The sequence below is a fragment of the Rhamphochromis sp. 'chilingali' genome (assembly GCF_963969265.1).
Source record: "Rhamphochromis sp. 'chilingali' genome assembly, chromosome: 2".
Taxonomy (NCBI): Eukaryota; Metazoa; Chordata; class Actinopteri; order Cichliformes; family Cichlidae; genus Rhamphochromis; species Rhamphochromis sp. 'chilingali'.
In genome coordinates, this window is record NC_137930.1 from 17385629 (window position 1) to 17404888 (window position 19260).

Genomic DNA, 19260 nt, shown 5'->3' on the forward strand with positions numbered 1-19260 from the left:
TAATTCTATTGGGGTCAAAAGGTTCAAGGTTCAAGGTTCTTTATTTGTCACATGCATAGTTATACAAGTATAACACACAGTGAAATGTAGCCTGACACGCTCCTCGACATGTGCAAAAAAATTGGGGGGGCTGTAGAGGAAGAACATTATATATATATATATATATATATATATATATATATATATATATATAGTATATACATTGGGTGAATGTGCAGTAGTAGCAGCAAGCAGGTGAATTCTGTACATTAATATGAATAGACATCTGACTATTTTACAGGATAGACGATATAAACATATTTAAAATTAAAGGAATTGAAATGTACATTGTGCCTTGGTTTAGTGTCTGGAAGAGTCCTGTCTCAGTCAATTATAGATGAGTGTTATTTTGGTCTAAAATCATTGGAAAGAAATCAAAGAGTTAAACAATTAAAAACTATAAAGTAAGGCAGAATCTTGTGGAAAAAGGGGACGTTAGTCCACAAAAATAGAAAAGCCTTGAGAATTTATCGAGTGGAAAGAGAGGGCATATGAGGTATTCCTTTAATAGAAGAAACTTGTAAAAGTCGGATGTTCTGGCTGGAGTAGGGAGGTCACTCCACTATTAAGCTCAAGGAGGCAGAGAAGGGGGGTCGGGCTGGAAGGATGACCAGGTCGTAGCATGGAAAGGAGAGCTAAGTGGATTATAGCGACAGCTTGCAGAGCACTGGATGGAGTGTAGGGTGTGTCTATAGCCTGGAGGTAGAGCGTGTATGCAGACAGTAGTGGTCCCTTTGCAGCCTCACGTGCCAACACCAAGGCTTGAAATTAGATACAGGCTTCCACACACAGCTAGTGGATGAAAAACATTATTGATTTCCAAGAAGAAAATTGGTCTGTTGAAGGAGCAAATAAAAACAGTATATGAAAATGGTCACATAAATATCAGAGACGTAAACCTAAGTGAAACCTAAACACTGTAGCTCAGGTGCTTGGATTGATCCCTGAGTCCTCCATTCATGTGAAGGACTGGTATACTGGTATGCATCCTTCTTTTTTTCCTTTTTTTGCCACATATTGATACTGTTTGAATAGAAAATAGAAGTGCTGTATGAATGTGTGCGACTGGATGAAAAAGACTTGTGATGGAAGTCAGTTTGAGTGCTCAAATTGAGTAGAAAAGCAATATATAAGTATCAGATGATTTACAATTTCCACAGTATTTGGATATGAGCAAGTGATGATCCCAGAACAGGAAAAACATATATATTTTCACAAGCTGTAAAGTAAGGCTTGAGTCATGATACTGAAGCCTGCCACCATAATGACTTAACAGTAGAAGTAAATCTCATAAACTGAAGTAAGAAACCATCTTGAAATTGTGTGGAAGTAGTTTAAAGCATTTATCTCCACTCATACATGCGTTTATATTGTACTGTCTTGACTCCTTTTTGAAGGGAGCCTCTTATGCTTTCTTCCACCTATATACATTTATCCTGGGACTCCACTTCTTTCCACTTGAAACTTCACCAATGAAGTAAATTTCACATCACTATTAGTCACGTTTATCCATCCATCCATCCATCCATCCATCCATCCATCACTTATCTGGGTATGGGTCAGCAGAGACACCTAGACCTTGTTAAGGTTCAAAATATTGGGGATGGAGACAAGAGAAAAAACCACAATAACAACACTGGTCCGGCCGGGTTGAGTCAAACGATGATTTTAATGAACACACGCGTGGGAGATGGACACTGATGCAGACAGCCTCAAAATCTCAAAATGGTGGAGCATTGCTCAAACTTTTATAGCCTCTGGTGCCTCCACCTTATCATAAAAAGCCTAAACATTCACATGCTCTCTCTCACACAGCGCCTGAGCTACGACCTTGGCTCCCTGTTTATCTGCTCCTGCTGAAATGGGGCAGAAAACTCCAGCACACTCTGTTCTCTTCTACTCAGACAAATTAGACAATAACCTTCTGCGAACAGTATTTGTTAAAAGTCCGCTTGTTCACTGTAGCTGTTTTATACTACGTTACCCATGATGCACCTCGGTATCTGTACTTCCGGTTGGGAACGTGTTCAGCGCAGCGCTGCACAGATGAGAGGTGTGTCGGAGGAGTAACGTATTAACGTGCATTCGGTGTGAGTTAATACTGCGTGCGTGCTTACCATGTGAGTATTGTAAGATGAGAGTGAGGCTTGTTGACTTTATCTGTGTAATTTGCTATCGCTAAGAGGCTAGTCCCGTTGCTATCGCTAAGAGGCTAGTCTCGTTGCTATCGCTAAGAGGCTAGTCCCATTGCTATCGCTAAGATGCGTTTTGTTTGGCCTACTACAGGCAGCCTTGTGTTCAGCCCATATTTCATTCCATATACGACTTACTGTCAAGCATTGTGGTTGTAGGTGGATGTAACTATTTACTATGTTTATTCTCTGAATCGTTGCAATCTGCAGAGGTCTGGTTTGCCAATGTATATACAAGCCAGAAATTCATTTATGGTCTTAGGGTGCCATCTAGTGGCCATGAGGTTATGGCAGATTGTATAACATTACGCTGGAAACCCACAGTACTGTATAAGGGGTACACTGCTATCCATAGTGGTTAATACAAATGTTTGTTCTTTCTGTTTACAGATGACCACACACACACACATACCCATATACACACTCACACCCCCGTTACCTGCATGTGAATACTGTAATGCCTCCCTACCAACGCTGTACATCCTGTTGATGTCATCTGCCACCTCTTTAGTAAAGTTATTTGAACTACATCACTGTGGAGTACCATTCCTTCTGACCGAGGACGACTCAGTTGAAGCGTGATCGGCAATCAGTGCAAACATACATTACAAGTGGTCCTTCGAGCCGGAGTCGCCTTGGCTGAGTTAATGAGATGGCAAACCCTCAGGATAGAGGTGCATCGAGTAGCCCCCGTCCAACGCGGGAGAAGAAACTTCCAGGACATCTGGTGGACTATGAGCACAACCTAACTGAGCCATCTAGCGCTCCAAGTAGTTCAAGCAGCTCCGACTATGAAGAGGATGAGAGATGGCAGAAGATGGAATCAGTTTGGAGCAGTGTCCTCCAACACATGACTCAACTGCAAGTGTCTATGGAGGAAACTCGTGGGACATTACTGAAGCGGGTGGAGCGTTTGGAGCAAGCTTCTAAACCTGGCAGTCCTCTTCCCCCAGAAACAGGAGCGTTAGAACAACCCCAACGTATTTCCTCCACAACAGAAGTTGCACCACTACAACCTAGCAATGAGGTGTTACATGATACCACAGAGCCACTAACTGTGCTAGTAAGTCCCTCAGAGCAGGGCACCACAACACCTGCAAACATGCCAACGCCAGCAGAAATATCTGCTCCATCACCTCCCCGTAAAGCGAGCCTTCACATTCAGCCAGTGCTGCACCCTGCCACTTATGTAGCTGCATCGACGCCACTCAGGAGACCTGGGCGATGCACTGCTGAACCCTTCTCATATCAGCGATCGGAACATCAGCTCCTGATAAACAGGCCAGGCCAGGTGCAGCTATTACATTCTGCATCCCCAGCTGATCAGCCACTACAACATGCTCATCTTTCAGTGCACCAGCTATCACAGGCTGTGGACCCAATGAGTCTGCAGCAGATGTCACATCCTGCTGCTCCTGTCTTCCAAGTCAGACATCCAGCTAATCCTGTGTACTTGCAGCAACCTTCACGTCCACCAGCGCCTGTGACCCAGCCATCACAGTGGACAGAAGCTCATCGCCCTGTGCCCACCATACTGCATCCTGAAGCTGTGCCTGATCCAGCTGGCAAGTACTATGTTCCTTATCCCTCAGGCAGTCACTATTCATCATCTTCCTCTGCTGAACACCATAATCCGCAGGTTGCCACAACTTACCCAGCAGGAACGCCTCTACCAAACCTGATGGAGATGATGGTGGCGTCTTCATATGGCATCCCAAAGCCTAAGCTGGTGATCTTCCGGTCGGGGAGAGAGAGTGACTTCGCCTTATTAAAGAAAGGGCTGGACAGCACCTTAGGGCCACATTCACATCTGGGAGAAGAGTACAAGTATCAGGTCCTACTAGATCATCTCGAGCATCCCAGCGCCTTACAGGTAGCCAAGCGCTACATTCACGACCGCACTCCCTACACTAGTGCAATGAGGGCGCTAGAGCAGAGGTATGGACAGCCAAGGCAGTTAGTCCAAAGTGAGCTTAGCACCATATTAAACGGCCCCCCTATTAGAGCCGGAGACTCTCAAGCTATTGAGGACCTCTCCCTGTCGGTGTCCAGCCTGGTCGGGCTCCTCAGTACCATGGATGAAGTAGCAGCCAGTGAGCTTCATTGTGGTTCACATGTGGACAGACTGCTTACTAAGCTCCCTCTGAACTACAGGGACAACTTCATCGAGTACTGTATTACCCGAGGGATCATCCGCAGTGGCAGCAGCCGAACATACAATATGTACGACTTCTCAGAATGGCTCGAACGGAAATCCCAAGTCCTTCAGCTATCCAGACAAGCCTCTCAAATGCCCCCAGACAAGCCACGTCCAGAGAAGAACCTACTCAAAGCCTCAGCAGGGCTCAAGCCACACAACAGATCTGCTTCCATCTACTACGGCCCAAATCCAGCCCAAGCCAAGCTAAACCAGGAGGGAGAATCTACAGCTCCAGATCCGACAATCCAACCTAAGAAGAAACAGAAGTTCAAACCTTATTGTCCATACTGCGAAGGGACAGAGCATTATCTGAATGGCTGTGATGGATTCAAAAGGCTAGACCTCAAAGCTATGGCTACCTGGATTACCGAGAAGGCCAAATGCTGGCGCTGTGGCCGTAAACATTCTCCAGAGCAGTGTACTCTGAAGAAGCCGTGCAGCACCTGTGGTGACCAGCATTTGTTGGTGCTCCATGACCTGGTTGAGGCCAAGAAGCGGGACCCTAACATACTAACTGTGAGTACTAGTATGGTCTACCTAGACTATTCAAGTCACTCAGGTCGTGTTATGCTTAAGGTAGTACCAATCCAACTACATTATGGGGGCAAATCACTGAATACATTTGCTGTGCTCGATGACGGCTCAGAGAAGACTGTTGTGCTTCCAGCGGCAGTTAAATCTCTAGGTTTGGAACAGGAGGAAGCAACACTCTCACTGAGAACTATCCGTCGAGATGTAATCCAGATGAAGGGAGGCTTTGTCTCATTTCAGGTGTCACCAAGGGCTAAGCCCAAAGTGAGGTACAAAGTAACACATGCTTTCACAGCCCAACAACTGAGCCTAGCTACTCAGTCATGTCCAGTTGAACAGCTAAAGAAGAAGTATCTTCACTTACAGAAAGTCCAGATTGAGGGATTTAACCAGATCCAACCTTTGGTGCTGATTGGCTCAGATAACGCTCATCTCATCACCCCTGTCCGCCCCGTCCTTCGGGGGTCGTCCAAAGGGCCAGTAGCTATCTGCACCAAGCTCGGATGGGCCATCCAGGGGCCGGCCAGTAGTATGCCTACATCTGAGGGGGACCTGCAGTGCCTGAACATGTGCCTTTCTCCTGCAGAGGCCGTGCATCAAGATGTGAAGCGTTTGTGGCAACTAGATGCTCCCCCCTACAGGACAGAGAAGGAGGTCACACGGTCAAAGGAGGACAGAGAGGCGGTAGCTATGTTGGAGACAAAGACTATCAGAGTCCCAGTAGACGGTGTCGAGAGATACGCCACTCCGCTGCTGAGAAGAAGGGACTTTCCACGGATGTGTGTCTCTCCTGAAGCAGTAAAAGGCCTCCTCAGATCCACCGAACGTAAGCTGGCCAAGAATCCTGATCTGACCCTCACATACAGCCAGGAGATCCACAGGTTAGTAGATTCTGGTTATGTTGTTAAGCTGAGCCCAGATGAGACACATAGCTCTTCCGAGTCATGGTATGTACCCCACCACATGGTACATCACAATGATAAGGCTAGGGTGGTCTTCAACTGTTCGTTTGAGTTTCAGGGGGCCGTCCTGAACCACTACCTCTTACCAGGACCTCCCTTGGGGCCCACTCTGCTGGGGGTATTACTCCGCTTCCGCCAACACCCTTTAGCCGTGAGTGGAGATATCAAAGCCATGTTTCACCAGATTCGGCTGCTCCCAGAGGACTGTCCTCTACTACGGTTTCTGTGGAGGGATTGTGAAACTGACCGGCCCCCAGACGTATATGAGTGGAGAGTTTTGCCCTTCGGAACGACATGTAGCCCCTGTTGTGCTATTTACGCCCTACAGAGACATGCAAGGGAGCACGAAGACACCCACAAGGACATCTGTGACTCTGTCCACACAGCCTTCTATGTGGATAACTGTTTACAGTCCCTATCCAACCCAGAAGAGGCAAAGCAGCTCATCGACCGAATGAGAGGTTTACTCATTCAAGGAGGATTCGAGATACGTCAGTGGGCGAGCAACGTGCCCGAAGTAGTTGCTCACCTGCCCGCTTCAGCTAGATCAGAGAGCTGCGAGCTTTGGCTGAACTTCAAAAGTCTCGACCCACAAGAGTCAACATTAGGACTCAGCTGGCACTGCCCGACAGATGTCCTGGGATATAAGCACCGCCCTATAACCTACTCCACGGTCACGCTGCGCAACGTGTACAAGGTACTAGCTACCCAGTATGACCCCCTAGGTTATATTTGTCCCTACACTACAAGGGCCAAGCTGATTGTACAGGCCCTGTGGAGCACAGAGAGAGGATGGGATGAGCCCATAGAAGGGAATCTACTTCAGTCCTGGCTTGAGTGGGAAGGTGAACTGTCACACCTTCAGCATGTCACCATTCCCCGCTGCTACACTCCTTCTCACAACTCCAGCAATGTGACATACGAGGCTCACATATTCTGTGACGCATCAGAAAAGGCGTATGGGGCTGTGGCTTATCTCCGAGTAATCGATCAACAACTGCCCATCGCCACATCATTCCTGATGGCTCGCTCCAGAGTGGCCCCACGTAAACAGGTGTCAATACCCCGGCTGGAGCTTTGCGCAGCGCTCACAGGGGCCCAATTGGCCAAATTACTCCAGACAGAGCTCACCATCCTCCTGAAATCGATCTACCTGTGGACAGACTCTACAACGGTGCTGCAGTGGATCCAGTCTAGTTCCTGTCGCTATAAGGTATTTGTGGGGACTAGAATCTGTGAAATACAGGAGCTGACATCTCCTGAACAGTGGCGGTATGTGACCTCTGACCTCAATCCTGCTGATGACATCACCAGAGGGAAACATCTCGCTGACCTAACTGTCCGCAATCGTTGGTCACATGGTCCACCCTTTCTGTCACAAACTGCTGACACTTGGCCTAAGTTGCCAACAGAGTTCCCGGCATGCAGTGAGGCAGAGCTCAGGAAGACTGCATTCTGTGGGCACGTTTCTGCATCCCCGACTTTACCGGATCCAACACAGTATGCCACGCTAGATGAGCTGATTGCTGCTACCTACTAGACCCAACACGGGGCAGCTGACGCTTCTATTACAGCAGCGGAGCAACTAGAAACCAAAACCATGCTGCTTCGCTCGGCACAGACTGACAGCTTCTCAGAGGAGGCCCGAGCCCTCCAGATCGGGCACCCAGTCCGCTCAGACAGCCGTCTTAGCGTGCTGTCCCCTGAATATGACAGTCTCACCGGTCTCATCAGAGTCGGAGGCCGCCTCCGTCGAGCTGCCGACTTAGATCCAGACAGTATTCATCCCATTGTATTAGCAGCTGAACATCCCCTGACCAAGCTCATCATAAAAACTTATGATGACCAGCTCCTTCATCCAGGTGCAGAGAGGCTGTTTGCGGAAATACGGCGCACCTATTGGATTCTCAGAGGACGTCAAGCCATTAAGAAGCATCAGCACCAGTGTGTGGACTGTAGGAGATGGCGCGCCTCACCTTCTACACCCAAAATGGCTGACTTACCTTCATCGCGGCTGAGACTCTATAAGCCGCCGTTCTGGTCAACGGGCGTAGACTGTTTTGGGCCATACACGATAAAGATAGGTCGTAGAAGAGAGAAACGCTGGGGAATCATCTACAAGTGTCTTACAACCAGATGCGTGCACCTTGATCTCCTCCCTAGTCTTGACACCGATTCCTTCCTTATGTCATTACGCAGATTTATTGCACGCCGAGGAAAGCCATACGAGATGTGGTCTGATCGAGGGACCAATTTCAGAGGTGGGCACAGAGAACTCCAAACGGCGTTTGAAAACATGGAGCCGGACCTCAAGCAGCAACTGGCCAAGCAGACTATCAACTTCTGCTTCAATCCCCCACACTCTCCTCATTTCGGAGGAGCATGGGAAAGGGAAATCAGAGCAGTGAAGTCAGCTCTGCAAGTGGTCCTGAAGGACCAAGTTGTGGTGGAAGAAGTCCTACTCACTGCTCTCATAGAGGTTGAGGGCATTTTGAACTCAAAGCCGCTTGGCTATGCATCGGCTGACATAGCTGACCCAGATCCCATCACACCAAATCTTCTCTTGATGGGGCGGCATGATTCGGCACTACCCCAGGCAGCTTACGGCCCCTCAGGCACTCTTTCTAACAGAAGATGGAGGCACAGTCAGGTCATCAGCGACCACTTCTGGAAGCGGTTCATACAGAACTACCTCCCAGGACTGCAACTCCGACAGAAATGGAGGAGGTCCACTGACAACATGGCTGTGGGACAAGCTGTTATGATTGTGGACTGTAACTTGCCTAGAGGCCTTTGGCCTGTGGGTACCATTGCCAAAGTTTTCCCAGGGACTGATGGCGTTGTTCGAGCTGCCGAGGTCAAGGTTAAAGACAGTACCTATGTTCGCCCGGTAACTAAGTTGGTGGAACTTCCCAAAGTTCCTGAGGACTCAAATGACACTGTTCCAAAATAGAAGGACTCTAGCGGGAGTGTATTTGCCTACAAATACAGGGGCGGCTGTTAAAAGTCCGCTTGTTCACTGTAGCTGTTTTATACTACGTTACCCATGATGCACCTCGGTATCTGTACTTCCGGTTGGGAACGTGTTCAGCGCAGCGCTGCACAGATGAGAGGTGTGTCGGAGGAGTAACGTATTAACGTGCATTCGGTGTGAGTTAATACTGCGTGCGTGCTTACCATGTGAGTATTGTAAGATGAGAGTGAGGCTTGTTGACTTTATCTGTGTAATTTGCTATCGCTAAGAGGCTAGTCCCGTTGCTATCGCTAAGAGGCTAGTCTCGTTGCTATCGCTAAGAGGCTAGTCCCATTGCTATCGCTAAGATGCGTTTTGTTTGGCCTACTACAGGCAGCCTTGTGTTCAGCCCATATTTCATTCCATATACGACTTACTGTCAAGCATTGTGGTTGTAGGTGGATGTAACTATTTACTATGTTTATTCTCTGAATCGTTGCAATCTGCAGAGGTCTGGTTTGCCAATGTATATACAAGCCAGAAATTCATTTATGGTCTTAGGGTGCCATCTAGTGGCCATGAGGTTATGGCAGATTGTATAACATTACGCTGGAAACCCACAGTACTGTATAAGGGGTACACTGCTATCCATAGTGGTTAATACAAATGTTTGTTCTTTCTGTTTACAGATGACCACACACACACACATACCCATATACACACTCACACCCCCGTTACCTGCATGTGAATACTGTAATGCCTCCCTACCAACGCTGTACATCCTGTTGATGTCATCTGCCACCTCTTTAGTAAAGTTATTTGAACTACATCACTGTGGAGTACCATTCCTTCTGACCGAGGACGACTCAGTTGAAGCGTGATCGGCAATCAGTGCAAACATACATTACAGTATTTCTTATAACTCAGCAATATAATGCATCATAAAACAATATCATTCATTCACAACAAGTCAGCAATTTAATGTAATGCAAATCAGTTTAACTAATGTAATAGTTATCAGCTTCTTCTAATTCAGGAGAATAATGCAAACTAAAACTACATAATAATTCACAATCTTTAATTCAGGGTATAACATGGCATAAAATAATATTAGAATCTAACAATTCCCCCTGATGAGGTCATTAGAATAATGACCTCACCAACACCCTTCAATTCAGTGTGGCCGGGTTCATCTCTTCTCACTCCTGAGGTCCTTTGTCCCCCTGAGGGGCGAACCATATGTGGGATGACCTCTGTGTTTGCGCAATTCAGATGCAAGAAAAACTATGATTCCAACAGTAGCAGGTCCAGATGACACTCTCCTTGTCTCCCACTGCTTTCAGCCTTTATTCTATTGCTGCAGCTACCAGTGTCGTCCAGTTGGGTGATCCTCTGCTCTTAATTCTTCAACCTTAGGGGTTAGACAACCCTTCAGTCGTAACACAGATCAGGGGATTATTCTGCCCCGATTTCAAACAACGATCTGTGTATTCTCCAGAAAAAGGAACAGGAAGGTGTCCCCCTTTTTGCCCAAAAGCCTCTCGAACTTCGTTGGTCTGGTGTTCCCGGATTTCCGCCAACCCCTTCATGGTTATTGCTGTGTTTATGGGATCCATCCTTTTGTGGTGACTAGCTGGAGCCCAAACGCCATGACCCTTGGACCCAGTTGATGTCTCGGCAGTCACTGTGTCTGACTCTGCTACGGAGGATCCTCGCATCTCTGTGACCTCGTCTGGTGTCTGTTCCTTTCTCTGTAAGAGACAGAAAACCAAAACACCCCTCTTCCTAACCCTAATAATCTAATGTTGTTATCTACTGACCTTCTAGTGATTCAGAATTGGTCTAAACATTCAGAATGTCCCAGGGACTTATTCTAATCATATCTTATGTGTGTGTAAGCGTGTTTGCATTTAGCCCTCTGCACTCAAAGTCAATACCTACAATATATCAGTCCGGACAGTCACGCCGAACGAAGCTTATGACCTTCAAAAGGCCGAGTGCCAACTCGTTATAAGCACATTTGCAAGGTGTGTCTGAAAATTATTGAAACCCCTCTTTTTAACAAAAGACAAAGAAATTAACAAATCTTCTAAACGCTATTCAGTTCATTTCAATGAGTAATGATTAAACATGAAAGTGATAGTTTATGCTTTTTCACTGATTCTCTAAAAGGTCCGTCTTCTCGGACCGCTATTAGCTTAAGCTTTACCATTCCTAAATTATTAAAGACACAAATGAAGTTATAAAATGTTCAAATAATCCTTGTTTGATGTTAAAGCTGAACCTTCCCCCCCTTTTTTGACACATTCCAATGTGTCAAATCAACGGAGCTAGAACATTCAAAAAAAAAAAGTTAGGCAGCTACAAAGTTTCCCAGACTCTTAAGGTGATCCGCGTGTAACGTTCTGACTCAGGTATTTAATATTTTAATAAATCTCGTTTAATTAACTGCCACTATTTAAACTAACTTTAAAGACATAATTGAAGAAAAGATCACAAAGAATAACATGATATCAGTGTTTTGTAAGCGCGTGCGGCCCTCCATGCTCGAAGCCTTTTCCCTCAATAGATCAGTCAGACATTCGCGCTGACTGTAGCTTTTAACCCTTATTAACTTGAGCACAACTCTACAATGAGCAACAAGTTGCAATATGTATAAAATGATCATGGTTACACCTGCAATGAAAAATTATATCATTATCCTAACACCTGTAAATAGAAGATTCATCAGAAGTTATAACAATCACAGGAACACAGATGTTAGTATAAGGTCAAAAGCTTCAATAAATGATCATCGATGCAATGCTTGTTGCATGATTCTCATACAATAATAATGCTGACATTGAAAATAACAGTATAACACCCCCTTTTGTCCCGTTTCACTTGACACCTAAACGTTTATAAATGCCTCTTTAATTCTTGATTTTATTTCCCCCTTTTCTCCCCTTACTGACCACAGCAGGGGGATCTTAGTTTTGAATCAGCCATGAATCCAGCTCACCTGATTCATCAGTGAGCTCCACCATCACTGGCGTCTGACAGGGTGGTGCTGCATACTCTTCCTTTAATGTCACTATTTTCAACCTGTTAATTAGAGTGTTTAAACCTGAAGTCGACTACGTCCACAACAAGTCAATACAGCTGTAAATGTGGCCAATTATCAATCTATTACCAATCAATAACAACAGATAACTTCTATTTTATGCATGCTTTTAATCAACCACTCACCCAGAGGATCTCCAATCCCAGCAAGTTCCTTCTCCTCCTTTAATGAGTCTGTCCTCCTTCCATGCCCTGGTAACCGGTCCATCCAGAGCCATATGATCTCAAATATACATACAACAAGCCAAACCACACCTTGGTCACACCAACCCCTTTCCACCCCCAAGATGTCCAATGCCATCCTAGTATGGACTGTCAAAAGTGGCTTTAACGCTGACTGTCCTGACAATCCATCTCATACTTTTCCTGGTCAGATGTGCCAATCTCTGCACCAGGGTTTTAAACGTTTCGCCATTTTCATTAGGTTTTATTTTTTATTTAGTTTCGACTCCAGATTTTCAATTTTTTGCCAGTTGTAATTAGTTTTTACCAATTCTTTGCTAGTTTAGTCTAGTTTTTATTTTCTGAAAATCCTTAGTTTCAATTTAGTTTTATTTGTGTTTTGCAAAAGTTAAGTGTAACAAAATCTCAGTTCCATCATATCAATCATGCTCTTCTGGTTATCCTTGGGTGTTGAGACTAATAACTATTAACTCTTGCCGCACCGAGTGGTCCTAATTTTGGTTAAAGTTAATTGATAACCTTTTGAAGGCGATTGTTTCACACCTTTATTTAGATGTCCCAGTCCTGTTATCTCGGGATACATCACGCTGCCTTATCTGGGGTTAGCTGTTTTCTTGGGATGCGAGTTAAGTGGGTGAGCTCTAAAAAGAGGGGGAGTGTGCTCCCCCTGATGAGGTCTTCTAGGTAAGCTAGGTTAACCTTCTTGTGTGAGCTTTTCAAGTGCACTTTTAAGGTTTGTGGGATTTTTTGTTTTATAAATGTCCCTCAAGACCCCCTGATGGCCCAGTAATTCATTTTTGCGCACTGTAGTACACATTTAGTTTTTTGCTTGTAGCTCTCATACTCTACTTGCCACTCCTCTAAGTCCTGATGTTTCTTAGAGAGGACAACAGAACCTTTAAAATTATATCCCATGTGTGGGGGTGTGGCCTTGCCAATTGTTTTTCCCACCTTTTCAAAATGGCTGGCGTGCCCACAAGCACATTTTATGGAAGAAAGAAAGGTAAGCTTGATATTTACAATTAAAATGTTTTGTTAAACTCAGATTTTTATTTTATTCAAAAAATAAACATCTAGTAAATAATTTCAGGGGTCTTTAAGAATTAGGCTCATTTACTTTCACAGGGAACATGACTAATTTATTAATGTGTGCTCTACACATTGGGACTTTATATTTATATTTATTTCACTTTTTCCTAATACCCAACTTTTGACCAAGGCGGAGAGAATTCTTAACACAATTATTAAGGGAGATTCAAACATAGATTTTTCAAAATATGAGAGGGTCAGGACCCACTAGAAGCCACACAAAGATTATCGAGATGCAGTGGCAGATGTAATAGAGAAAGACACAGGGCCACCTGAAATCTGTCATCCTATCTGGTGCAAAACCAACATGTAGTAGAATCTGGAATTTTGATTTTGAGTTAAAAATAAAATATGGGTAAAATGCAGAAATCTTTTCCAGTAAAGTAAAAGATAAGAGTCGCAATTATAGTTGAATCCATAACACCTAATTGTTTCTACGAGATCACGTCGTTGCTGAGAGTTATCAGTGATCTCAATGTGTGAAAAGAACTCACAGTATCTGGGGTTTAAGCTCCTCTTAGCTGAGAACCCTGGGGCAAACATGTGAACAAAACCTGAATAATACCAGTAATAAAGACTTCTCTCCAAAGATCAATAAAGGGAAGCCCCAATCTGATGAGAGTCTAGCAAAATATAGTTCACTCCACTTGCCTGAAATGGTTAGCAGTCCAAGGCATTTCAGTTGTAGAATGATTGGGTGCAACAATGAAACAGATGTGAGATGAGGGAAGTGCCAAATGTTCCTTTGTGTCTCCAAATAAAATCAGTACTTCCTCAGATTTCCTAAATAAATTGACTTTTGTGAAGTAGAAAGTTCAGTGCCATCACTTATTCCTGAACCAATAGTTTACAGCTAGTGAAGTGTCAGTGACTTCTGGGTTGGTCCCTGATCTTCATCTTATGAGATTGTTATTTTAATAACACTTGATTTATTTAAAAGAAAAAAAAAAGAAAAAACGAAAACATTTCTCCCTGTTTTTTCTTCTCTGGGTCTCAGGAGGACATTACGTCCCTCTCCACTACAAGACTCTTGTTATGTCTACAAAACAGTCATATTAAAATCATCCTCAATTCTATTCTGGCGCTGTCTCCCGACTTTTCCTGACCTGATTCTGCGCGTGGACGGAGCAGCAACACAGACGACTCGACTAACGTACTACCTTAATTTCACTACAGCAGGGCACGCACACATCAATGCAACCAAACACATTTTGCTATAAATCTAGTTAATTTTAGTTAGTTTTGTGAACATTCAGTACAGTTTTAGTTAGTATTTCTTTTTTTTGATTTTATTACCGTTAACGCAAATTTTTCCACTTCTACTTTTCGTTATTTCATTTGTTGTCTTTAATAATAATAATCTCCTCTGCACCCTTGAATAAACACCATTAACATGATCAACCTTTTGCTGCTTGTTATTTCACCATCTTATTGAATCAAATACTTCATGCTTATGTGGTTTACGACATTATATTTATCTAAATCTCCACTTTGTGTCTAAATGTTTGAAGAATTTTTGAGGGTCAAATTTTGAGAATTTGACCCTAAGTGAAAGTTATGGCGTTATCACCCCCTTTGGGGATTACCTTTTTCCAGTTTTGATGATATTCCTCCCCGTTCTTTATTTATTTATTTTTTTGCAAGTACCCCTCCTCGGTGGCGAGAAACTGTTGGTGTGATCCAGCGGGTGCTGTAAAAACAATAGCTCAGGACAGAACAGTCACCAGTCATGTACTTCATTCAAAATTAACAAATATCAAGCTTCATATTGATCCTCTGAGTGTAATGGTACATTCTAATTTGCACTTCTCAAACCTAAAAACAATATTTTCTTTATTTTACTCTTGTTCTTGTGCAGCACCACCCCTCAGCACATGCCCCTGTTATTTTATCTTACTTTTAAATTGTTGACTACTTCAAGAGAGCGCCCAAAAGACGGGGACCAGTGTTTATCCTTACATATCTCCATTTTGAGTGTGGCTGTCTATCATTCCCCTATTATTCATAGACCTCGGTGGAGGGCTTTTTGTTTGTTTTTTCTTTATACAATTAATTGACTCTTTACAGTGACCCACTATGGTTAATAATAACATGCTCAGTCATGAGTGGAATCAAACCTTTTCTTCACTTTAGCATTTAATATTCCCAACAATATAATGTGATACCTTAATTAAAACACAGCTACTAAAACACACTTTTCTTAATGCAAACATCAGTAACTCAAAATTAGCAACCAAAGGGTTCAGTCTGCAGTTCACACTGCTGTGAAGCTACAGCTCTTTAGTCTCTGTCATTCTTCTGTTCTTGCAGACAAAACAAAGCAAAACAAAACATCCACCCTTCTTTTACAGGCTGGGTGAATTGTCTGTGGACATTCAATAATCCTAAAGTCAGCACCGTTTTTGTCTCAGTATCAAGTCAGTTAAACTTTTAGTCGTCAGTCCATGACTTTTAGTCGTCAGTCATATGCATACATCCACACACATTCATACCAGAAGTTGCTGATAATGGAGTCTCACGCGCAGCCTATTCGAGGCTCCATCACCAGCAAGATGATGTCATCATTTTAAAGGAAACAGCTCCTTGTTTGTTTTTCCTTCTTTGGACTGGATTGACTCGCTGCAATCCTTTTAGGCTTCAGGATCAGTGTCCCATATAAGTGAATTTTCTCCCAAGCTCATTATAATCATGGAGAAAAAATACTTTGCGACTGTTTTCAATAAGAATATTTTATAGCGCTTTAAAGTTCAATCTCTCAGGCCTGGATTAAAGAGCTGATTTGTTAAATCAGGAACTCACTGTGGCGGGGCGTGGCCTGCGGTGCCGTGCAGAGGAGGCGGACGCACCTGCACGGCATCCGCAATCACGCCCCGCCGAATTAAATATTGTACTGGGTCCTGTGGTTGGGTTGTTGGTGTTATGTTGAGCTGGAAGCGGGAGAGCTGCAGCTCTGAGTGCGAATGTACAGCAACCGTGTAGGGATTAATAAAAGCAGCAAAATGCCACTGGGTCTGCCGTGGTCGTTTACACTCACAAAATACCAAAATATCACCACCGGTGGATCACACCTCTCAGATGTTCTTATCTCAGTGCACTGTAACAAAAGCAAAAACAAACGTAAACAATAAAACACTCATATAATAACAGATACTGGGGCCCATTGCAAACATGTCCAAAGTTCAAACCATCTTTCTCTCTCTTAGAGAAAGAGAACAATCCAAACCTCACTGATAGAATCAACCTAGTGTCAAACAAAACCCAAAAATCAACCAAAACTTCACACACTGTATTGTGTAGGCCTACAGGCACCGTAACTCCTTTTTTTTCACTGACAAAGACATGTTGGATTGACTTGATTCAATAGTAGACACTGGTTACACACAAATGTTTTGCTTTGGCGGAAACTTAAACAACTGAGTCAAATCAACACAACCTTTTGATATTCTCTCCGAAATAAAACTCACATCATTCACTCATCATTTTCACTCTGTACCACTGCTCCTTATCAGGCTGTGTGAAGCACAGTACACAATTCAGTGGAGGCCTCAAGCCATAAACAGACATCACGCACAGACATTGTTTTCACAACCAAACTACTTTAAACCTTGTCCCCTAAATCTACACAGATGCCCTCTGTGTGGCATGAAATGCATTTAACCAATAAACAATCAATGGCTTCTTATTGTTGTCACCGACTCCATATTCGGATGTTTGTGTGCAGCATTTGTTAGTAAAGCATTCTTCATTGCATCAGCGTGTGTGTGTATCACTCTTTATTGCACAAGCTTGTAGATGTGTGTGTGTGTGGATCACTTTTCAGTGAAGTGAATCAGCATATTGATTTTTTGCAGGTGTGTGTGTCATTTCTCACTCAATCAACGAGTGCATATGTTCGTATGTGTTTCTCTTCATTCTGAGTCAATGCATGTAGATGTGTGTGTTTGTGTGGGTGTCTGTGTTCATCACTTTCCTGTTCTGGTGTTCTGGGTAAACCACGGCCTGAAGCGTGCCCTGGGGTCCTGCCCTCCTCCTTTTCAGTCCGTTTGCATCCGTTGGTGCTGCTGCTCAAAGTTCTGTCCATACTGGTTCTGGCCCCAATTGAGGCAGTGCTTTTCTCCAGTATCCTGCATCTTCTCCTTATTCCACTCCTCCTTAGCTTGACCCTTTTGCTTCTGTAGCTCCTTCAGGGTTTTATTCTGCAGCTCAATCGTCTGGATGTCAGTGTCAAGCTCCAGTCTACGCTGCTGCTCCAGCTCTTCCTGTTTCTCCCAGCCAAGTCAAGATTTTGTTCAGGTCAAAGTTCAGCTGCTGTCACTGCTTCTCGTTCTGCTTTGTTCTCATCTCCTTGCTGAGGTCCTGAGGCTGATTTCAAGTCGTGTGTCTGGGACTCCAAGTCTGATGGGTTCGATAATCAGCCAGCTCCTCCTGAGCCATGCTCAGTTTTCTGCTCTGATGCCTTGAGCTCTTACTGAGGGGCAGAAACCTCACAATCTTTTCCGTCCACTTCAGATTGAAGTCCATCGATGTTTTCCTTGCTTTGCTCCACGTCCTTTTGCGGCTCTGCTGTTCGGCTCTTCTCAGAGGTCAGCTCCTGGCCGAGCCCCGACACCTGTGCCTTCAGCTTATTTTCTCCTGGTGTTTTGTCCATTCTGAGGTGCCTCCTGACCTCAGTTACTCCTCCTGTTTCTGGCACGCCCTTTTTGCTGTCCGATGGTCATTGTTGGTCCGTCACTGTCCTGCACAGTTTTAATGCAGAGTTGTTAAGGTCAGCATGGTTTTGCTCGGCCTCACTTTTCATCTGGGCTTAATGGGCGTCTCGTCACAGCTCTGTCAGCTGAAGCTGTCTTTTTCCATATGGCAAGAATGTAAAGAGTGTGTGAGAGGGGTGTGTCCAATCAGGCACAATGCTGGTGGCTTTGCGAGTGCCTCGTTTTCCAAATCCAGATGTTTATTTGTCACGTACACAGCAACAGAGAGAACAGTCTGTTGTTGGGATGGCTGAGGTCCTTCACGATCTTCCTGGTCTTGGTCCAGCACCGCCTGCTGTAGATTGCGTGCAGGTCAGGGTGCTCGGAGCGGATGGTGCGCTCAGCTGATTGCACAACCCTCTGTAGAGCTTGTCTGTCCGGCATGGTGCTGTTCCCGAACCTGACAGTGATATAGCTGCTCAGGATGCTCTCAATAGTTCCTTTATATAAGGTGGTCAGAATCGGTGGTGGGAGCCGGGCCTTTCTCAGTCTTCTCAGAAAGAAAAGACGCTGACAGAAATCTCCCCGTGTAGTGAAACGGGCCTTGGATTACCGCTCTCCGTCTCTGCTGCATGAGATCATTTTCCTGCAGCACTGTTGACATTTTCAAGTTGTTGTTGCGGGTTCAGCTGCTTTAGCATTTGGTCAGGGTCACATCAAAGATGGTAGAGGAGAGAGCAAAGATGGTAGAGGGGAGAGCAGGAGTCCAGGGTCAGCCTCGGCTTTTCCGGGCCGACAAAGCAGCCTGTAATCAAGCATAAAGAGAAAAAACAAAACAAAACAAAACAAAAACAAACGAACAGGAAAATGATGTTGTATTGGCTGTGTTATTCAGAGGGGGAGAAACAACGGGACCAGGCCCTGTGTCAGCCTTCTCTCCCCCTTTTTTTGTTTTTTCTCTCCATATAATCCACTCATGGCCCACTAAGCTGACAGGACAACACAGGTACATGTTAAAATTCTTAAGATCATGTTTAAAAGCACAAAAATTGGAATTTGCTTTCATTTAGCAATCACTTGTATTAATCAATCAACAGAAAACATGTCACAATTTGACTTTTATTAACCACTAAATTTGTCGTGTTATCACTGGTTGTGATTTTTTTTTTTTTTTTTTTTTTGAAGTTAAGTTGTTGTCCTGCAACCCAGAGGGTTTATTTGTTAGTAGTGGATAAACTTTATTATTTAACGGCGGGTATATGTTAAGTTTCACTGCTTTAAACTTGCTGGAAAATCTTCACGTGTTCATGGGTGTAAGCTG

At 44.3% G+C, this 19260-nt stretch overlaps 2 protein-coding genes across 3 annotated transcripts in view; both read left to right on the forward strand.

The window, feature by feature from the left end:
• Positions 1–19260, forward strand: part of lamc3 (laminin, gamma 3) — a 165139-nt gene that overhangs the window by 84006 nt on the left and 61873 nt on the right.
• Positions 1986–19260, forward strand: part of LOC308392914 (uncharacterized protein) — a 160258-nt gene continuing 142983 nt past the window's right edge. Inside the window, exons 1-2 of one of the 2 annotated variants that reach the window (XM_080876268.1) lie at positions 1986–9104; positions 9567–9786. In XM_080876268.1, coding sequence (XP_080732394.1) covers positions 2884–7464 — 4581 coding nt within the window. In that variant the 5' untranslated portion in view covers positions 1986–2883 and the 3' untranslated portion in view covers positions 7465–9104; positions 9567–9786. Of the gene's footprint in view, positions 9787–19260 lie in introns of both variants that reach the window. The other variant, XM_080876267.1, reaches the window with a different exon arrangement.